The sequence below is a fragment of the Dendrobium catenatum genome, unplaced genomic scaffold (genome assembly GCF_001605985.2).
Source record: "Dendrobium catenatum unplaced genomic scaffold, ASM160598v2 fragScaff_scaffold_621, whole genome shotgun sequence".
Lineage (NCBI taxonomy): Eukaryota > Viridiplantae > Streptophyta > Magnoliopsida > Asparagales > Orchidaceae > Dendrobium > Dendrobium catenatum.
Window position 1 is genome coordinate 11,025,116 of NW_021319083.1, and position 22,768 is coordinate 11,047,883.

At 37.2% G+C, this 22,768-nt stretch overlaps 1 protein-coding gene across 3 annotated transcripts in view; it reads left to right on the top strand.

Annotated features, from left to right (window-relative positions):
* LOC110111898 (alpha-glucan phosphorylase, H isozyme) overlaps positions 1–22,768 on the top strand; it is a 50,956-nt gene that overhangs the window by 12,403 nt on the left and 15,785 nt on the right. For 2 of the 3 annotated variants that reach the window (XM_020843956.2, XM_020843958.2), the window contains 2 exons: positions 7,249–7,441; positions 7,772–7,864. In XM_020843956.2, coding sequence (XP_020699615.1) covers positions 7,249–7,441; positions 7,772–7,864 — 286 coding nt within the window. The remainder of the gene's footprint in view (positions 1–7,248; positions 7,442–7,771; positions 7,865–22,768) is intronic. The other variant, XM_020843957.2, reaches the window with a different exon arrangement.

Consider the following 22,768-nt stretch of genomic DNA (forward strand, 5'->3'; position numbering starts at 1 on the left):
CAAGAGCTACGAGAGGAATCGTGATCCAGGAGAGGTTTGCGGTCGGACAGAGGAAGCAGGGAGCGGACTTCCGTGTGGGTAGCGAATGGAAGAGGGGGAAGAATCGTGCGTAGGAGAAGAGCCGAGAGTGTCGTGGGATGTGGGAAGAGGAGTCGGAGAAGCAGCGATCGTGAGCTTTGTGAGAGAAGAGGGAGGTCGGAAGATGGGATCGTAACTTGGAGTCGAGAGCAGGCAGAGAATGGGGGCTTTGGTCCGGTATTTAACGAAGAGCATGAGCCCCCCCTCGAGCGGAGTTTGAGCAGGAATCGCGGAGACAGACGCGAACGGCGCCGCGTCTACAGTAGTTTTGAAGGAATTCCTGGATTCAACGGGATTTCTACAGTATTTGCGCGGGCTTTCGGCGGGATACAAGGTATTCCCGATCTCTCTCTCGTTTCTCTTTTGGTTTCTTATATGGAGGTCAACAAAAATAAGAGTAGAAGATAAAATAACATGAAGATTTGAATGGGTACGTGATGTAGGCAAGGGGGGGGGGGGTCAAAATAAGTTGAGTTTTTAAATTTTGTTGAGCTTCTAAAATTAGCTCATTAATGTGCCTCTTCTACTTATTTAGCTCAATAAATGGTGGAATAAATGCACTTCATAGCTCATTAAATCAAAAAGGTATGCTATTATTTCAAGGAGTTTATTATGGAGTGGACTTGTGCCTCTTCCCCTCCCTTTGCCTTCTCGGTTTTCCCTTGTTGGTTGGTTTCCCGTGCTCTACCTCTTTGTCTCCTGTGATGGCTTTTCGGGTCCCTTGCTGACTGGTTTCCCGTGGCCTGTTGCTTTGTCTCCTGTGCTGATTTTTCGGGTCCCTTGCTGGCTGGGTTCCCGTGGCTGTTTAGGGGGGAATTCCATGGAATTTTCCCTGTTTTCTGTGCAGAACTTCTGTGCTGTTTTGGGACAAATTTCTAGACTGTTTCTGGACACAAATCTGGACTGAATTTTTGTCCTTTCAATTGCTCCTTTTAATTGATTTAATTAGAGATTATGGTGGTTGTTTAGCTCCCCTTTCTTTCTATATATAGTGCTGTTTTGAGGCCTAAAAAGAGTTGCTTATGATGAGATTTTTGGAATAGAAACCTGCGGGTTTTGTTGCAAAAGCTTGCGAGCTTGTTCCACCTCTCCTCTTCTTCTCTTCTAGGATAGCTTGCGAGCTATGCCTCTCTTCGTCTCATCTTCTAACCTCTTCTTCTGATGCGAGCAAAAATTTGGGGCCCTTCCCAAATTTTTGCAAGCAAATAGTAATACTTCCTAGATAATAGAAAATTGCATAAATACTACAAAAGATACTTTTATATCATAATAGAAAGACACTTACAACTTCTGACTCTTACAAACACGAACAAATACCACACCTAAAGATGCTTGCATTCATCGAGAAGAATGATACATTTGGAGTGATCACCATGGAGAGAAGATGATGTAGGCAAAGGGGGGGTCAAAACAAGTTGAGTTGAAATTTTTGTAAGTTCTACTAGAGTCAGCTCATTAATGAGCCTCTTCTTATTATTTCAGCTCATAATTTGTGTATTTATTGCCAAACTAGATTCATTCCCCCCTCCTTTACTCCCCTCTCTAAAGACTCTTTGGTTTCCCCACTAGTGTCTCTTCCCTTTCCTTTGTCTTCTTGGTTTCTACTGGCTGTTGCTATTCCCGTGGTCCGCCCTCTTGGTTTTCCCCTCCTGACTGTTTTTCCCGTGAACTGCTGCCTTGTCTCTTGTGCTGGCTCTTCGAGTCCCTTGCTGGCTGGCTTCCCGTGGCCTGCTGGTGGGTTTTCCGTGGCTTGTTTCCCTGTTTTTCTGTGCATAATTTATGCTATCTGTTTGCTGTCTTTTGGCCTTTCATTTGGTGTCTTTTGGCCTTTCATTTCCCCAAATCTGATTGGATTTGGTTGGAGGTGCTGTGGCTGTTTGTCTTCTTTCATTTGCCTATATAATAGAGATGTTTTGGGATGAAAAAAGGATGGAAAAAAATGAAATTTTTGGATAAAAACCTGAGAGGTTTTTCTTTTTTTCTTGGATAGCTTGCGAGCTATGCCACCTCTTCCTCTTCTCCTCTCTATAGCTTGCGAGCTATGTTTCTTCTCGACTTCTAACCTCTTTCTTCTTTCCACAAGTACCACTCCACTTGTATCTTTCTTCTCGATGAAATGTAACTTTAGAAGTTTGCGTCCAAGTTTGTAAGGAGTTTGTGTCCAAGTTTGTAAGGTGTTTGTGTCTAAGTTTGTAAGAGTCTATTATAACATGAAAGTTGTTTTTTTAGTATGTATTTTGTCTAGTTTTTATGAGTTTCGTATAATTTCTATTTCCTAGAAAGGTCTTGTTTTTGCTTGAAAAAAATTGGGGCCTTTCCCAAATTTTTGCTCGCATTAATTTGGTATCAGAGCGGGTTAGCAAATCCCGGTTTGTTGTGTGAGTCTTGATGTCAAGTGATTTAAGTTTTGTTGAGTCTTTTTAGAAAAAATGGAAAAATATAAAAATAGTGATCAAGTGGAAGAATGCAAGCCAGAAGATCTTGAAGTCCCGCTTCCGATGGACAGATGGAGATTCAACAGATCTAATTCAAAATGAACTTTACAAGATACAAAGATGGATGAACTTATGTGATGAGAAATTCGAGAAGAAAAAGAAACTATTACAAGATCAATTCAAGCAAGAACGTGAGAAGATCCTGAAGAAATATGAAACCCAAATTCAAGAGCTAGAGGCGCCTTCGTTACCTCCTCAGAAGAAATTTAAAGCTTCCTCATCAGGAGATGAGCCTTTTTAAGTGGGGGAGAATCTGATGTAGCAAAAGGGGGGGGGGGTTCAAAACAAGTTGAGTTGAAATTTTTGTAAGTTCTACTAGAGTCAGTTCATTAATGAGTCTATTCTTATTATTCAGCTCATAATTTGTGTATTTATTGCCAAATCTAGATTCATCCCCCCCTCCTATACTCCCCTCTCTAATGACTCTTTGGTTTCCCCACTAATGTCTCTTCCCTTCCCTTTGTCTTCTTGGTTTTTGCTGCCTGTTGTTGTTCTCGTGGTCCTCCCTCTCGGTTTTCCCCTCCTGGCTGTTTTTCCCGTGAACTGCTGCCTTGTCTTATGTGCTGGCTCTTCGGGTACCTTGTTGGCTGGCTTCCCATGGCCTGCTGGTGGGTTTTCCGTGGATTGTTTCCCTGTTTTTCTGTGCAGAATTTCTGTTGTCTGTTTGCTGTCTTTTGGCCTTTCATTTGGTGTCTTTTGGCCTTTCATTTCTCCAAATCTGATTGGATTTGGTTGGAGGTGTTGTGGCTGTTTGTCTTCTTTCAATTGCCTATATAATAGAGATGTTTTGGGATGAAAAAAGAATGGAAAAAAATGAAATTTTTGGATAAAAACCTGAGAGGTTTTTCTTCTTTGCTTGGATAGCTTGCGAGCTATGCCACCTCTTCCTCTTCTTCTCTCTATAGCTTGCGAGCTATGTTTCTTCTCGACTTCTAACCTCTTTCTTCTCTCAACAAGTACCACTCCACTTGTATCTTTCTTCTCGATGAAATGCAACTTTAGGAGTTTGTGTCCAAGTTTGTAAGGTGTTTTTGTCCAAGTTTGTAAGAGTCTATTATAATATGAAAGTTATTTTTTTAGTATGTATTTTGTCTAGTTTTTGTGAGTTTCGTATAATTTATATTTCCTAGAAAGGTCTTGTTTTTGCTTGCAAAAATTTGGAGTCCTTCCCAAATTTTCAAGGAATATTCATCAATCCATAAATTGCATATTTAATTCCCTCTTTCTATGACTCAAGGGTTATAGGATTTTACCCTTCCAACGTTTGATATTCAAAGAAAGGTGAGCACTTGCTTAATTTGAGCTAAGTAAATGATGAAGACTAGACTTTGAATTCCACGTCTAGAAGATTACCCATTAGTTTTGTGTTCCAACGAATAAGATAGAAGAACTAAGAATTTGATTCAAAGTTCAAGAGACTTCTGATAGAAAACATTTGAAGATTTCAAGTAATTCCTATCAATCTCGTCAAAACAGCAAGAGATTTTCACAAATCCAATGGAAAATCGGAGAAAAACATGAATTTTATTGCAAGAACACAAACAAACAGAAGAAAATAGCAAGATACAATTGATTCTCAATTTGAGAGGAGTATCAATCTCTCCCAAATCTCTTGATGCCACTAGAGCCCAAAAACCTAAAAATAAGATATCTCAAATTTCAGCCAAATTCAAGATGTCCTAACCCTAAGAAAACAAACTATTTAATGCATATAATTAAAAAGGAAATCTCTAAACAGTCCCTGCATTCAAATTTCCCTCCTAAATTTCTCCCAAACCCTTCTTAATCTGCTCTTCTTGCTCCGTTCGATTTGATCGGCATGTAGGAGGCGGACTCTTTCGCCTTTGTTGTTCGTAAGCAGGTCTGGTATGTACCAGTTGGACAGGTCCAGTGGACCGGTTTAACAACTTCATGCCATATAACATTTGGAACCTTGAGGAGATTCCAAAAGTTATGCATGAAAGAGATGGATTATTATTTGCTAACTTTGTGTTTCAACAAACAAATTAAATGAACCTAGGATTTGACCCTGAGGTTTACTAATGCTTTCTTTAGGTTCTTTAGAGGTTATTTGGAAGCCTCCATGTGAGTTTGGAAAGCAACGATAAAGGAAATCATTTGTTGTCTTTGTGTGTCAACAAATAAACTGAGGAAACTTAAAATTTGGCTCTAAGTTTAAAGGACTCATGTAATGATATGTTTGAAGGCTTAAGAAGCCTCAAAAGGTTCATTTGCTAATCTTGTGTCATCAACAAATGAAAAGGGGATGATGATTGGTTGTAGTTCCTAAAGTACAACTAAAATTCATACAATCTAACATTTGGAGCCTTGAGAAGGCTCCAAACATCATGTATAAAGGATAAGTGCATAGGAAAGAGAGTTCCCTAACGTTTGTATGAATGTTTTTGTTTCATTTGGAGAGGGAAGATTGTTTCCTAAGACTTCTGGGAAGCTTTAAAAATCAGATTTGACATAATCTAAGAAACCTAGAAGTGTGTGAATGAGATATGTATATTTAGGAGAATTAAACATATGCTCAGTTTGATTGTCATTGCACTTTTTTGGGAGTGGCATGACCAATAAATAGGAGGAAGATCAAGGGTAAGTTAAGAGTGATTTGAATGGACGGCCGATGTTGATCCCCTTGATCGTTGACCGTTTTCTGGACATTTGAATGTCTTAATGATATCATAATTCAACGATTTTGGGCTCGTTGGATTTGTCTTGTCTAGCCGCTCGATTCAACTATAAGCATGTCATGTTTGGAAGTCGTTTAGTTATCCAATTTATGGTTTGAACTTTCCAAAAGTGCTTTAGGTATTCGATTTGGACCCATTTGGGCTTGGATTGAGTCGAATTTGGTGTCGTTGGGTTCGTATTTTCGAGACGTTCAGTTCGACTATAAGTTTGCTGAAATCGGAGTTCGAATGGTCCCAAATTTAATTTTGGAACTTTCCAACTTTATTTTTCCTCGAGATTTGTACCCGATCAATATAATTTTTTTGATGATATATCAGTTGCTCCCTTATTTTCGGATATCGAAGCATGCGAAGTGCAAAAATATATATATCAAAGATTTTGGTGAATTTTTTTCCGCAACTTGAAACTCCAAATCATTTGGAAGTGCCCGAAATTGATTATAGAGGCTCTGTTGAGCTTCGAAAGTACCAAAATTGGATCCAAAACATCGAAAAACAGTCCTGGGGTCTCCAAAAACTTTCGATTCGGACTATACGGGCCAAAAATCAGACCCGAACCTTTCCAACTTGATTTTTCCTCGAGATTTATACCCGATCAATATAATTTTTTTGATGATATATCAGTTGCTCCCTTATTTTCGGATATCGAAGCCTGCGAAGTGCAAAAATATATATATCAAAGATTTTGGTGAATTTTTTTCCGCAACTTGAAACTCCAAATCATTTGGAAGTGCCCGAAATTGATTATAGAGGCTCTGTTGAGCTTCGAAAGTGCCAAAATTGGATCCAAAACATCGAAAAACAGTCCTGGGTCCCCAAAAACTTTCGATTCGGACTATACGGGCCAAAAATCAGACCCGAACGTGCATAGGAGGACGAACCGGCCGGTCAACCGCTGGCAGCCGCCGGTGAGCGCGCACAAGGCGCGTTGTAATCGTACCTTGCGCTTTTTGCTTGACAAAATAATATACTTTCAATACCTACTCTCAATGGGACATAAAAGCACTATTAGATTTCATACAAACTTATCATCGTGTGTAAAAATAAGTGCAATAAGATGCATAATAATGAGATAAAGAAATCAAAATGATGAACATAGAGTGCAAAAATGTAAGACAATGCTTGAAAATATAGCAAAGTTGCATAAAATTTCAAAATAATAGAATTGAACTTTAGCGGCTCATAAATGAACCTCAAAGTTGAATGAAAATGACATGTTTGACATCCCTACTTATATGTGCAAGTTTGCCCCAGGGGACTTGCTTAAGTATGGGCTCAAATAAAATATAAGAGAATATGAGAAAATGATATCAAATTTAAACACATTGTACTAATAGAATACATAATCAATTGATGTGGATGGATTATAAAGAAAATGAGAAGAGCAAAGATAATATAGTTAGAATTTATTCACAATGACTAATGCATATTAAATTTAACAATTCATCTTGATGTCAACACTAGTGAATGTTAAAGGAGGATTCATAAAGCTGATTCCAAATTGTTGGTTTTATGCTTGGAATGTGATATTCTAGATAGAAACCCTCCTGTTCAGGGCTTAGCACAGCCGTCTATGCAATACAATAATGCATACCCATATCTCATGTTTAGTTTTCATGAAAAATTGCATTAAGAAAATACAAAAGAGAAGAGAAACAAACGTGAAAAAGAAATGAATAAATAATGGGTAGGGTCTGTCCTTGCATCGACAATAAGTTACAAATGTGCTTTAAGCAGATTTTAGGTTAAATACTGTGCACTGAGTAAGAAGCATGAAGACATATTTACCATACTCGTATCTCTAGCTTTGTCAATATCCTTGCAAAACTTCAACAGGTTCATTTATTTTATTTATGTTGTCTATGCTCCTTCGAACGGATGTTCTGCCAGATAGAATAATTCATGCACACTTCACTGAACACCTGTCCTATGAATAGCTATTGAGTTCCTACTAACATTGGCTGTTCTGATTCTAGCAGTAGAAAATGGGTTGGAGGAGAGGTACTTCAAGCACTTGCTTATGATATTCCTATTCCTGGGTACAAAACAAAAAATGCAATAAGCCTTCGCCTATGGGATGCAAAAGCTCGTGCTGAAGATTTCAATCTATTTCAGTTCAATGATGGACAGTATGAATCAGCCGCTTTGCTGCACTCTAAAGCTCAGCAGGTATTCTGTTGTGCTCTGTGCTAGCCTTCACTAAATTCAGGTACATGAACAGCATGGTCTGATTTAGGGATCTTTTGATAAATTGTTGGCATCTTTGGGTCATATTTGTCTTCACCTTGTTTTTTGGGGTCAGAATTGAATGAAGCTTTGCTTGATTTAATCTGCCATAATTTGATTTCTGTTCTACATGATATCCGAGTACCCAAGTATCTTTTTCTCGATTATCTGATATGGTTCATCCCTAGAACTTAATCTTAGTGTGCATCTTCTCGTGATAGTTTTCATCTTTTTACTTACTTTATTCACCAATTTCAAATTGTTTCATCTTAGATATGTGCGGTCCTATACCCTGGTGATACTACAGAAAATGGAAAGATTCTAAGGCTGAAGCAACAATTCTTCCTTTGCAGTGCATCACTCCAGGCAAGCTACATATCACCACAACAAATAGACTAAATTATATCCACGCTGTATCAAGTCCCATTTATATGATGGATTTTGTATTACTATGGTTAGTATGACTTTTTTGTATTCTTCTGCTGTTTGATATGGGGGTTAAACAAATGTTAAGCACATTTCAGGTGGAATGTGCTGTTCTGCTTGGTTTATTTAGGTTTAAAACAATCGGGATGAACAAATTCCTGAACAAGTGAGAATTTAGATGAGGAAAAAATTAATTAAGAATGTAAAAGCAAAAGGAAATTAAGACCAAGAACAAAACGCTGTGATTTACTTCTCCGTCTGGAAATTTAACTAATTTTTGGAAGCTCCTATTTCCAGAGTGCTGGCTGCTGTGCAGAAAAGTCATTTCAATTGCGTACAAGTGGATCTTAAACAAATTAGTGGAATCATGGCACACTTAATGTCATTCAGTTTGCTCCTTCACGAGTAGTCGTCCGCACCTGTTGAATCACATGAAAAACACAAACCCTATAAAGACACAAGAAGAGAGAAAAATTAAAATTTTCTCAGTATTTGATGCTCGCTGGTTTTCTTTCTTGCCTTGAGATCCTATTGATAGGCTTCAAATGCCAGAAATTAAAAACTACCCAATTTTACTAGAAATCAATTCAAAAATAATAAATTCAGCATAATTCAAATAAAAATTACAAGTTTCAAATCATCCATCTAGAATTCTAGCAGCAGAAAATCTTCCATAATCCCAATTTAATGAATTGCCATAAGTTTCCAACAAAGTAGGAAGGAAATTCATTTAAACAAAGAAGCAATCGAAGGGTGGGTGTGAGACCATATGATGTAGGACTACAATGCTTGCAATGATTTTATTAAGAGTTTGCACAACTTATTGATTAGAGAAATAACAAATAAAACTATTAGCAAATAAAACGATGAATCAAAACGTAAGAGCGGTCACTTTCGTTTAGGCTAAGTTGCATATTAAGAGATTTGAGCCTTTTGGTCGAACCCTCCCCTAGCCCCACCTACTTAATTTACTTCCAATAAAGGAACTCCCCCACTTGGAAGTAAATCCACCCCACCCAATCCCTCTTGCCCCAACCCCCTCCCCCCTACTAATAAAAATTTTGTCCTCAAAATTTAAAAGCAATACCATAAATTAAAACTATACCTTAGCCAAACAGATGAGGATAATTCTCCCTAATTTTTTACTCCTCCATAGTTGCATCCTTTTCAGATCCATGCTTCCACAGAACTTTAACATAAGGGATCTGCCGGCTTCGTAGCTGCTTCACACTATAATCTATGAGCCTTTCAGGTTCTTTTACAAAAGTCAATTCCGGTTAAATATCCATTAATTTAGTACTGTTTTTTTGAGCTCCATCTGAAATGTACTTCCTCTAAGAAGAGGTGGAATAAATTATGTACTACACTCATGTGACTTGGCAGAATCAACCTGTAGGCCACCTTTTTAATCCTTTCTGAAATTTCGAAAGAACCTACATACTGTGGACTCAATTTTCCTGCTTTGTCAAATCTCTTCACACCCTTCATTGGACTAACCTTGAGAAATACAAATTCACCAACATCAAATTCCACTGATCTATGCTTGACATCATAATATTTCTTCTGTCTATCCTGCACAGCTTTCAATTTGTCATGGATCAACTTTATCTTTTATGTAGCATCATCTACTAAATCATCCCCAATAATATTTATTTCTCCTGTCTCAGCCCAACATAAATGAGTTCTACACTTTCTCCCATGCAAAGTTTCATAGGGAGCCATAGTTATACTTGATTGAAAACTGTCATTACATGCAAACTCAATTAGTGATATATATGTCTCCCACTTACCACCAAAGTCAAGTAAACATAACCTGAGAAAATCTTCTAGAGTCTGAATTGTTCTTTCTGATTGACCATTTGTTTAAGGGTGAAAAGATGTACATAATGTAAGTCTAGTACTCATTGCCTCATGAACCTTCCTCCACAGTCTGGAGATGAATCTTCAATCCCGATCTAATACTATAGACTTTGGTACCCTATGTAATATGACAATTTCACTAACATACAGGTTTATCAATTTCTCAACTGCATCAGATTGTTTGATAGATAAAAAGTGTGCAGACTTAGTTAGCCTATCATCTATCAATTATTACCCATAAAGCATCACATCATCTTATGGACCTGATTAAACCAACCACAAAATCCATGACAATGCCGTCCCATTTCCATTCGAGTATAGGTAAGGGCTGCAATAATCCTCCTGGTTTCTGATGTTCTACCTTAACCATTTGGCAAGAAGTACATTTAGCCACTACTTTTGCCATACTCTTCTTCATTCCTAGCCACCAAAACACTTCTTTTAAGTCCTAATACATTTTATTATGGACTGGATGAATGGTATAATTTGAATAATGAGCTTCCTGAAGAATTTCCTTCCTTAAGTCTCCAACATCTGGAATACATAATCTGCACCTATAACGTAGCAATCCTTCAGTATCAAGCCTAAATTCTTCAATGTGTCCCGCACTAACCATATCTATTATCTTCCTAAAATCTGTATCATATGGCAAAGCTTCTCGTACTCTGTCCTTCAATGTTGATTGCATTATCATTTGATTTAATCTCACAATTTTTTCATCATTGGGTTGTAGCACTAAAATTTTTAACTTCTCCAAATATTTTATCAATTCCTGCTACTGTGTAATCATCCACTATGTACTACCATAATTCTTCCTGCTCAAGGCATCTACAACCACATTTGTTTTACCCGGATGATATTGAATGTCCAACTCATAATCCTTAATGAATTATAGCTATCTCCTTTGCCTTAAATTCAATTTTTTCTGTGTGAAAATATATTTCAAACTATGGTGGTTAGTAAAAACTTTATATCTTACTCCATACAAGTAATGCATCCAGATCTTTAAGGCAAAAATCCCTGCAGCCAACTCCAGATCATGGGTTGGATAATTCCTTTCATGATTTTTCAATTGTCTAGAAACATAGGCAATGACTCTTCCATTCTGCATCTGTACACAACCCAATCCTTTATGTGAGGCATCACTATAGAGTTGAAATCTATCTGACCCTGAAGGAATAGTCAACATTGGAGCAGTTATCAAATATTATTTTAACCTCTGAAAAGCATCTTCACACTGAGCTGTACATTCAAACTTCACTGCTTTCTGAGTCAATCTAGATAGTTGCATAGCAATTTACAAATATCCGTCAACAAATCTTCTGTAATAGCTAGCTAAACCCAAAAAACTCTTGACATCTATCACTGTAGCTAGTCGAGGCCAATTTGCTATAGCTTGCACCTTATGTTGATCCACAGAAATCATTCCATTAATGATCACATGCCCTAGAAAGGTCACACTCTTCAGCCAAAATTCACACTTGGAGAACTTAGCATATAATTTATTTCCTCTTAATCCCAGTAACACAGCCTTTAAATGATTTGCATGCATCTCTTAATCTGGAGAGTAAACCAGAATATCATTTATGAACACAATCACAAATAGATCTAAAAATAGTTTAAAGATTCTATTCATGAGGTCCATAAACACATTAGGGGCATTTGTAAGACCAAAATGCATCACCACAAATTCATAATATCATAAGTACTGAATGTTGTCTTTGCTATATCTTCTTCTCGAATCCTGAGTTGATGATACTTTGACCTCAAATCAATATTTGAAAACACTGAAGCACCTTCTAACCAAACAGATCATCTATCCTTGGGAAAGGATATTTATTCTTCAGTGTCAGCTTGTTCAATTCTTTGTAATCTATACAGAGTTTTAAGCTTCCATTCTTCTTCTTCACGAACAGTACAGGAGCACCTCAAGGGGAGGTACTAGGCATGATGAATCACTTATCCAGCAACTCTTGCAATTGATCCTTCAACTCCTTCAATTTTTTTATTATCATTCTATAAGGGGCTTTAGGAATAGGTTCATCTCTGTCACCAATTCAATAGAGAAATCTATTTTCCTACTTGGAGGTATGCCAGACAAATCATCTGCAAATACTTCTGGATATTCCTTAACAACTGGAATATCTTTCAGCTCTCTTTCTGCTTTCTTCTCCTCCTTAACATAGGTCAAAAAGTCTTCATATTCTTTCCTCAACAATTGGTAAGCCTTTAAGGACGAAACCATAATAGCAGTTATTCCTCTATCTCCCTGAAATTTAAATTCCTTCACTCCTGGCATTTGAAATCTAACATCCTTCTTGTTACAATCTATAGTCACGAAATGACAAGATAATCAATCCATGCCTAAAATTATATCAAATTTAGACAATGGAAAAACAATTAAATCTTCTTTTAAGTTCTCATCACCTATCCTCAAATCCACATGACATACCCTATTGGTTTCCATTTGATTTCCATTTGGCATTAGAACTGATAATGGTTTCAACATGATTGGAGGAAGCAAACTTGCAGATCTAACAAATTTCTTTGAAATAAATGAGTGTGACGCTCTAATATTAAACAATACTCTAACAGATTTGTTACACATTAAGATTATTCCTAATCACATAAAGACATAATATTCATTATAAAACATAACATTCATTTTTCATCAATATCATATAAAATTTTCATTGACAACTAATTAAATCACGTATCTGTAACAACATCAGGAGATCCCTTAGCTTCTTGTTGGGACAATCGATATACTCGAGGCTGAACATTCTGACGAGTTTGACCCTAAGATGAAACAGATGATGTAGACTCCACAATTCTTGGCCTACCAGCTGTCCTCTAAGTATTATTTCTTGTTCTGGCCTCTGTAGCAGATTTCTATCCCATAAGAGGGCAAGACTTTGTCATATGTCCTTACTAATGGCACCGGTAGCAAGTATTAGTGCCGGAGAGGCACTCTCCCTTATGCATCCTTTCACACTTAATGCATACTATAGCAGTTGAAACATTACTGTCAGAATTGATGGGTCTGAGTTTCTTCAAAGTATACACTCCAAACTGAGCGGGCTTTGGTCTGCCCTTGATCTTTCTTTTATAGAAGTCCCTCCTTGATGTGACACAAACATGCGGCAAGAGTTGCTTAGGTTTTAACAATAAATATTGAACATGAGCTTGCTATTTAAGAACCTATGCTTCACTCAATTCAATCTCGTAGAATTTTCAATAAGAGATTAAGTGATGACAAAAGTTACAAGTAGGATAACAGGACAATCTCAATAACTACGAAACAAAATAATAATGCTAATAGCAAGTAAACAAGAATACACAGTGTAACATCAAGATATGGTCACTTAAAGTTCATTCTCACTCAATCACTCTTAGGCTTTAGCGGAGGAGGACGAAGCACACGAGGAGAGAGATTACCACTAGGAAGATGGCGCCAAGGATCTTCGTCGGTGGAGAGGTAACTGGTGGTGGAGGAAGCTGTGGATGACCAATGATTATCCAACAACCTAGTGGAAGGTGCTCTTCAATTGACAATGTTAGTTGATACAAGATGCGGTCGATGTACCCTTTAACAGTTTTGTCATTGCCAAAGAAGACGTCAAAGAACGGGGAGCCAAGGATATCTATCCTTCCTTGCTCGTCGAATAAAAATCCGTGGTCGATCTCAGTATCAATCATGCACCATTGATGTGAGAGAGGAGAGAGTACGAGTAGGGAGAAGAAAGTGAGAAGAGGGAGATGGAGAGGGAGGCCGGCGGCTTGGTTAGAGGAAGAGGTGTGGGATGACTTGAGGAGAAGGGGAGGCGGCTAGGGTTTGGATTAGAAGGAGTTTGGGATTAGAAAAGCTGAATTTAATTTCAGTTTAAGTGAATTTGGAGGGAAACATTTTGAAACTAAATTCAAATTTCAAATTGGGCTAAGGGATTAAGTGGGCAATTAATGGGGAAGCCCATTATGAGGTTGGCGGCTTCATGAGGGGGTGGAGGGGGGATTGGGGAGAGAAAAATGGGAGTTTCCAAATAGGTGATGTAGATTAGGTAAGGGAATAATAAATCCAATTTGATTTATTTTGAAATTGAATTCATAATTGATAAATTTCCTAATTTGGGATTCCCTATATGGAAAGAACTTGAAATTCAAATTTGAATTTCAAATGAACTCAAATCTTCCCTCTCATGCTTATTCTAAATTAGAAAGTCATTATGGTGATTGAAATCAATATAATCAAGGGAAATTATGAGGGGGCCGGTGGCAAAGGGGGGAGGGGGCGGCTAGGCGTCGGGTTGGGGGGCTAGCTTGGTGGGTGGGATTGAGGTGGTGGTGCTAAAGGATGAATTGGGTGGAGGAGGTTAAGCAACCGGTGGTGGAGGGGTAGGAAGGGGCTGGCGAGTGACTTGGGGAAATGAAGATGAAAGAACACACAAGTAAGATAGGAGTAAACTAACCACGAGCCGTGGACTCTTCCAACGACTGGTGGACCTTGCACTTGCTCACCTTGAGCTCTCTCTCTCTCTCCCTTCTCTCTAGTGATCTCACAAGAAGAAGAAGCAAAAGACAATTTTCATTCAAATATTCATCATCTTACTACAACACATAGGGCCACTATATATAGGCCTCTAACATGAGCCCTTCGGGCTACAATGACAAGACACTCCCCATAGGGGTAAAATCGGAAAACAAAAAAACTAAATAAAACATAATGCATACAACAAGACTAGATAAAACATAATGCGTCAGAAGTAAAGACGCTGAATCGTAGCCGTCGGTCTACGATTATGTCGCTGGTACACGTGTCTAAATCTCTGAGCGATGTCCTCATCACTCCTCTGAGTCGCTTGTAAGTCTATCTCGATCCTTCTGGCTCTTTCCACCAAAGTGGAATAGTCTTCAATCCCAAAAGGTATGAGAGGCTGCCTTATTATATCATTTAGTCCAGAAAGGAAGCGATGACACTTCTCTTCAGCATTTAGTATCAGGTGAAGGGCATATTTAGACAGTATAGTAAATTCTGCCTCATACTATGAAATGGAACGATCCCCTTAAACCAGTTTGTTGAACTTGTCTTGTATTTGTCTCTTGGCTGACATGGGCACAAACCAATCTCTTAATACCTTCACAAAATCTCCCCAGGAGACTTTATTGCTAGCTCGCCCTCCAAAAGTCTCTTGTAACTGACTTCTCCACCATCTTTCTGCCTCGCCATCAAAAGCATAGGCAGCAAGGGTAATCTTCCTATCCTCAGGGCAAGACATACCTTCCAAAATCTTTTATATTCTTATCAACCAATTCTCTGTCTCTAAAGGTACACCATTTGAAAATAAAGGATGCTTCATATCTTGAAACAGCTTTAAGTTCTTATCCATGGGAGTACTCCCACTGCCACTGGCCTGAGTCTGGGCGTTCTGGATCATCTGAGACATTGCTGCCAGCATCTGAGCAAATGACTCCATTGTGACGTTGTTGCCACCTCCTGGAGGATCTGCTAATGCAGGTAGCGCCCTCCCTGTTTCACCTACATTATCATTAGTGGCAGTAAGCTCAGGGTTCATAGGTGGTAGCTCCATCCCTTCTTCAATTCCATTGCCATCAATGGCATTCTGCTCATGATCCATATCTCTAAAACGAAACACAATATCGTAATAAAAAAATTCATAAAATTCACACTTTATATACATTCTAAGACCCATACAATTATTCTATAGCCTCTTTTATATTGATCAGTATTCTTAAACATTTGTCTCTGATACCACTCTTGTTAAGACCTGGTCCGATTAGCTCAAAATAACGGGGCAGGAATAGACGGTCGTACAGAGAACACTTATAACTTTCATTTCATAAATGACATAAATACAATAATCATCCAATAACAGAGTAGTGATAGGAGCCACTAAACTTGCAAATTGATATATCTCTAATACATCAAATATAAAATCTTTAAAAATATAAACTTAAAACATTACAGTAGTTCATGACACATCAACCAACACATTACATAACATGAACATAAAAACCTGACATCCTGGAATCCTTTACAACGGTAGGTAAATGGTCTTTCAGCCATCACTCTCTAGTAGTTTCTCCTGAAAAATATTCCCACAAGCAGGGTTAGTTAACACTCAGCAGGTAACATGTATTTATCATAAATTTATGAAACAATACAAAAAAAGACGTTATGCATGAAATTTTCATTCAGGAGAATCTGAGAAAATAAAGAAAACATAGTTGACATTAATATGCATATACTGTATAACATTTCTCTTTTATTTTTCTTAAATTTTTTCATTCTTCATAAACTTTTTCTTTCAACATAACATTTCTTTAAATACATAAAATGCTTAATCATAATATAATACACCTATCTCGGAAGTACCAATGTTTTGTACTGATCAGGTACACAGTCAAATTTGATCATTATTTTACCATTTGCTCCGAAGAGCCCCTTTATCATGTTCTCCAAAGAGTCTCTTTACCATTGGCTCCGAAGAGTCCTTTATCATTTGGTACTCTGGATCATCACGCACATACAATAATTATATATATCATAGGGCTTAAGTAATTCATAAATTCATATATATTGCTTAAATTGTTTCATGTTCGAATGTTCCCATGTTTATCTAAATTTCAGTTAAAGAAATATGCCATCATATTTAACCTTAAAGGTTTAACACTTAATGTAACGATAAACATAAGTGCAAAAATTTAACATTTCTTGAAATCTAAAAATGCAGATAATGTTAACATGTGAAATTTAACATAAAAGAAAAATTTAGAAACATGAATTTATTTTGAATACAAGTATCTACCTCACAAGTACAGTAAACTTAAACGACGTCGCTTATGCTCGAGGCATCTCCTTAATCGACGACTAAGGATAAATGTAAATACAATCATACTAAGCATTTATCATAGAATATTTTCGATAATAACTTTAATTAAATTCTATTTTCGAATTTATTAAAACTCCAATTTTTAGGATACCAAAAATTCATAAATTTCATCTAATAATCATATTGAACTCTCTTCTAAATCTAATTAATAATTAGATTAACTTAAATTTTTGGATTTATTTTAATTAAAAAATTATAAAACTAATTTTTTTCCTAAAACCCTAATTTTCCACCATTAAAACATTCTTAATATCATATGAAACAAAAATCGTAAAAGGACTTTCTTAAAATTCACAAATTATGAAAAACCCTAACTTTTCAATCTCAAAAGTTTTGGGAAAAACTTTGTTTTTAAGTTTAAAAATCATCCCTCCATCTTCCCTTCATTAATTATTAATTATAATTATTCAATTATTATTATAATTAATGCTAATTACAATAAAACATAGAAAAAAGGATGTGTTCTTCCCGCCTCGACCCACGAGCCTCCACCGCCGGTCCCGAAGGCATAATTTCTAAACTCAGATTTCTGTTCCCGACGCTTGCAACGCGGCGAACGATCACCTATGCATACTTTTCTCTAGCGTGGTAGGAGGAAATTCGTTGCGATGCCTGCGACGGGGCGGGAAATCACAAACTCCATTTTCGGCGTTAGTGCCGGACCTAAAAACCAACTCATGCACGCTTTTCTCTAGCGTGGTGGGAAGGGAACCCGGTGTGATGCCTACGGCGAGAAGGGGTCAAATATAAAATTGCTCATTTTCGAACCGGTGCCCGAAGACCCATGCACGCCTTTCTCTGGCGTGATGGGGGAACAAAGATTTTACGGCCGCGTTGTCCTTGAAAAAGGGCATCTAGAGTGCACGCTTTTCTCTAGCTTGGAGGGAGGCCCAGTTTTTCTTAGTTTTCCCCTGAACGTGGGAGACGTCGGGAGGCTGCCGAAATTTCGGGTGAAAACATGATTGTACTCGGACCTGTCTGAACTCAAAAGAACAAGCATTGGGACTCACATGAACTTGAACTGTGGACTTATGGACCGTTGAACTTGATTGAACACGAGCAGGGGACTTGAACAAAGCTCAAAATGATTAATTAAAGGTCAAATTCAGATAAAATAAAATCAAAATAAACTCAAATCCAAATCAATTTGAATTTATAATTGAACTTGCAAAGACTTACAAATTTGAGCCAGACAAAATGGCAAGAAGACTCTGAACAAGCACTCGAACATGTACTTGGAACTCGAACTGTGCAACATCTTGGGACCCAAACATAGAACTCAAACTCGATCTCAATTTGAAAGTGAAATGAATTGAACTAAGACTTGAACGTGAATGGGGTCTGAACTCAAGAGCAGCACAAGGAGTCCAAGTATAAATCGGGACTTAAACGAGCACTTGAAATCAAACTGTACAACGTCGAGTGGGACTTGTAAACTTAATGAATTCAAGTCTGAATGAAACTTAACTCAGACTCAAACATACACAAAGGACAAAGCTTGAGTCATATATGAGGGAGCTCAAATTATAAGAGCGTTCATACGATCAAATGTGACTCAAAGTACATTACAAGACCTCGATGCATGAATTCCTACGACAATCCCTACAAACGCCTGTTGATTGAAGAAGGTGATACTGGAGACCAATAATGAAAGATCCATCCCTACAACAAGTACAATCAGCAATCCCACCTGAGATGGTGGATATGATACTGATGTCAATTGGTCTTCTACAAATACCTTCAGGAGGTTGTAGTGGATACAACGATTCCCTGCAAACAAACACTTGTGGATAACAACAGTGAATATGTTGTATGTACAACGAACCACTGTGGACACAAGTATTGATATCGCCTACGACATTGGTGATTAAGATCTTCAAGTATTTTGGGTAAAAAAGGCGACTCGATGTACAAAAAGTACACTCCAACAACGCAGATTAGAATAAAACATAATGCGTCAGAGAAGTAAAGACGCTGAATGTAGCCGTCGGTCTACGATTATGTCGCTGGTACACGGTGTCGTAAATCTCTGAGCGATGTCCTCATCACTCCTCTGATCGCTTGTAAGTCTATCTCGATCCTTTCTGGCTCTTTCCACCAAGTGGAATAGTCTTCAATCCCAAAAGGTATGGAGAGCTGCCTTATTATAGTTTCATTTTAGTCCAGAAAGGAAAGCGATGACACTTCTCTTCGCATAGTATTCAGGTGAAGGGCATATTTAGACAGTTATAGTAAATTCGCCTCCTACTATGAAATGGATGATCCCCTTAAACCAGTTGCGTTGAAACTTGTCTTTATTGTCTCTTGGCTGACATGGGCACAAACCAATCTCGTAATACTCACAAAATCTCCCAGGAGACTTATTGCTAGCTCGCCCTCCAAAAGTCTCTTGTAACTGACTTCTCACATCTTTTCTGCCTCGCCATCAAAGCATAAGGCAGCAGTGGTAATCTTCCTATCCTAGGCAAGACCATACCTTCCAAAATCTTTATTATTTATCAACCAATTTCTCTGTCTCTAAAAGGTGCACATTTGAAAATAAAGGACTGCTTCTATTCTTGAACAGCTTTAAGTTCTTATCCTGGGAGTACTCCCACGCCACTGGCTGAGCTGGGCGTTCTGATTCATCTGAGACTTGCTGCCAGCCATCTGAGCCAAATGACTCCATTGTGACGTTGTTGCCACCTCTGGAGGATCTGTAATGCCAGGTAGCGCCCTCCCTGTTTTCACCGTACATTTACATTAGTGGCAGTAGCTCAGGGTTCGCATAGGTGGTAGCTCCATCCCTTTCTTCAATTCCATTGCCATCAATGGCATTCTGCGCTCATGATCCATATCTCTAAAACGAAACACATTATCGTTAATAAAAAAATTCATAAAATTCCACACTTCTACTATACATTCTAAGACCCATAACATTATTCTATAGCCTTCTTTTATATTGATCGTATTCTTAAACATTTGTCCTTGATACCCTCTTGTAAACGCCGATCCAATGGGCAAATAACGGTTCGTACAGAAAACCACTTATAACTTTCATTTCATAATGACATAAATACATAACATCCAAATAACAGAGTAGTGATAGGGCCACTAAACTTGCAAATTGATATATCTCTTAAACATCAAATATAAAAATCTTTAAAAATATAAACTTAAAAACATACAGTAGTTCATAACACATCAACCAACACATTACAAAACTGAAACATAAAAACCCCATGACATCCTGGAATCCTTTCAACGTAGTAGAATGGTCTTTCAGCCATCACTCTACTAGTAGTTTCTCCTAAAAATATTCCCACAAGCAGGGTCTAGTAAACACTCAGCAGGTTAACATGTATTTATCATAAATTTATTGAACAATACAAAAAAAAGACGTTATGCATGAAATTTTCATTCAGGAGAATCTGAGAAAATAAAGAAAACATAGTTGCATTAATATGCATATACTGTATAACATTTCTCTTTATTTTTCTTAAATTTTTTCATTTCTCATAAACTTTTCTTTCAACATAAATTATCTTTAAATAAACATAAATGCTTAATCATAAATAATACCACCTATCTCGGAAGTACCCAATGTTGTACTGATCAGTACACAGTCAAATTGCATTATTTTACCATTGGCTCGAAGACCCCTTTATCATGTTCTCCAAGGTCTCCTTACCAGTTGGGCTCCGAAGTCCTTTATCATTTGGACTCTGGATCATCACGCACATACAATAATTATATTATATCATAGGGCTTAAGTTAATTCATAAATTGCATATATGCTTAAATTGTTTCATGTTCGAATGTTCCCATGTTTTTATCTAAATTTCAGGTAAAGAAAATATGCCATCATATTTACCTTAAAGGTTAACACTTAGTGTAACGATAAAACTAAGTGGCAAAAATATTAAATTTCTTGAAATCTAAAAATGCAAATAATGTATACATGTGAAATTTAACATAAAGAATAAATTTAGAAACATGAATTATTTTAATACAAGATCTACCTCAAAAGTACAATAAACTTAAACGACGTCGCTTAATGCTCGAGCATCTCCTAATCGAGACTAAGATTAAATGGAAATAGCAATCATACTAAGCATTTATCATAGAATATTTCAATAATAACTTTAATTAAATTCTATTTTTGAATTTATTAAAACTCCAATTTTAGGGATACCAAAAATTCATTAAATTTTCATTCTAATAATCATATGAAACTCTCTTCTAAATCTAATTATATAGCTTAGATTAACTTTAAATTTTTGGAATTTATTTTAATTAAAAAAATATAGAACTAATTTTTTTCCTAAGACCCTAATTTTCCCCATTAAAACATTCTAATATCATATGAAACAAAAATCGTAAAAGGACTTTCTTAAGATTTCACAAAATTATGAAAAACCCTAACTTTTCATCTTCAAAATTTTGGGGAAAAACTTTGTTTTAAGTTTAAAAATCATCCCTCCATCTTCCCTATCAATTTCCCAAAGAAATTTGAAGTTTTTGTCAAACCCTAGATTTTTTTCTTCACAAAAATATGAAGCAAAGAGAAGATTTTCTTAACTTAAAACATACCAATATAAGTCTCTCTTACCTTCCCTCTCTCGATTTCCCCAATCGGCCGCCGGAAACGGCGTGGACCGCCACAAATCTCCCTCGCCCTCTCCCGTCTGCCTCCTCCCTATTTAATTATTTATTATTTTCTAATTATTATTTAATTGATAATTAAATTAATGTGTTAATATGAATAATTTATAGTAATAATTAATATTATATAAATTATTATACATAATAAAACTTAATCTCGATTGATTATTAGTTAATTATTAATTATATATTATAATTAGTTATCTGTTAAATAATTCTTAATTAATATTAATTATTAATTATAATTATTCAATTATATATATAATAATGCTAATTACAATAAAACATAGAAAAAAGGATGTGTTTCTTCCCGCCTCGGCCCAACGAGCCTCCACCGCCACAGGTCCCGAAGGCATAATTTCTAAACTCAGATTTCCGTTCCGATGCTATGCAACGCGGCGACGACACCATACCTGCTTGTTCTCTACGTGGTAGGAGGGAATTCGTTGCCGATGCCTGCCGACTGCGGCGGAAATCACAAAACTCCATTTTCGGCGTGTGCCAGACCGAAAATCAACTATGCACGCTTTTCCTAGCGTGGTGGGAAGGGAACCCGGTGCAATGCCTACGGCGAGAAGGGGTCAAATATAAATTGCTCATTTTCGAACCGGTGCCCGAAGCATCCCTATGGGACAAGTACGCGCTTGTCCTTAAGATCGTCCGGCTTGGAGGGGCCCAGTTTTGTCTTAGTTTTCCCCTGAACGTGGGAGACGTCGGGAGGCTGCCGAAATTTCGGTGAAAACATGATTGTACTCGGACCTGTTCGAACTCAAAAGAACAGCATTGGACTCACATGAACATGAACTGTGACTTGTGGACAGTTGAACTTGATTGAACACGAGCAGGAGACTGAACAAAGCTCAAAATGATTAATAAAGGTCAAATTCAGATAAAATAAATCAAAATAAACTCAAATCCAAATCAATTTGAATTTATAATTGAACTTGCTAAAGACTTACAAATTTGAGCCAGACAAAAATGGCAAGAGGACTCTGAACAAGCACTCGAACATGTACTTGGAACTCGAAACTGTGCAACATCTTGGGACCAACATAGAACTCAAACTCGAATCTCAATTTGAAAGTGAAATGAATTGAACTAAGAGCTTGAACGTGAATGAGGGGTCTTGAATCAAGAGCAGCACAAGGAGTCCAAGTATAAATCGGGACTTAAACGAGCACTTGAAATCAACTGTACCAACGTCGAGTGGGACTTGTAACTTGATGAATTCAAGTCTGGAATGAAACTTAACTCAGACTCAAACATACACAAAGGACAAAGCTTGAGTCATATATGAGGGAGTCAAATTATAAGAGCGTTCATACGATCAAATGTGACTCAAAGTACGTTACAAGACCTCGATGCATTGAATTCCTACGACAATCCCTACAAACGCCTGTTGATTGAAGAAGGTGATACTGGAGACCAATAA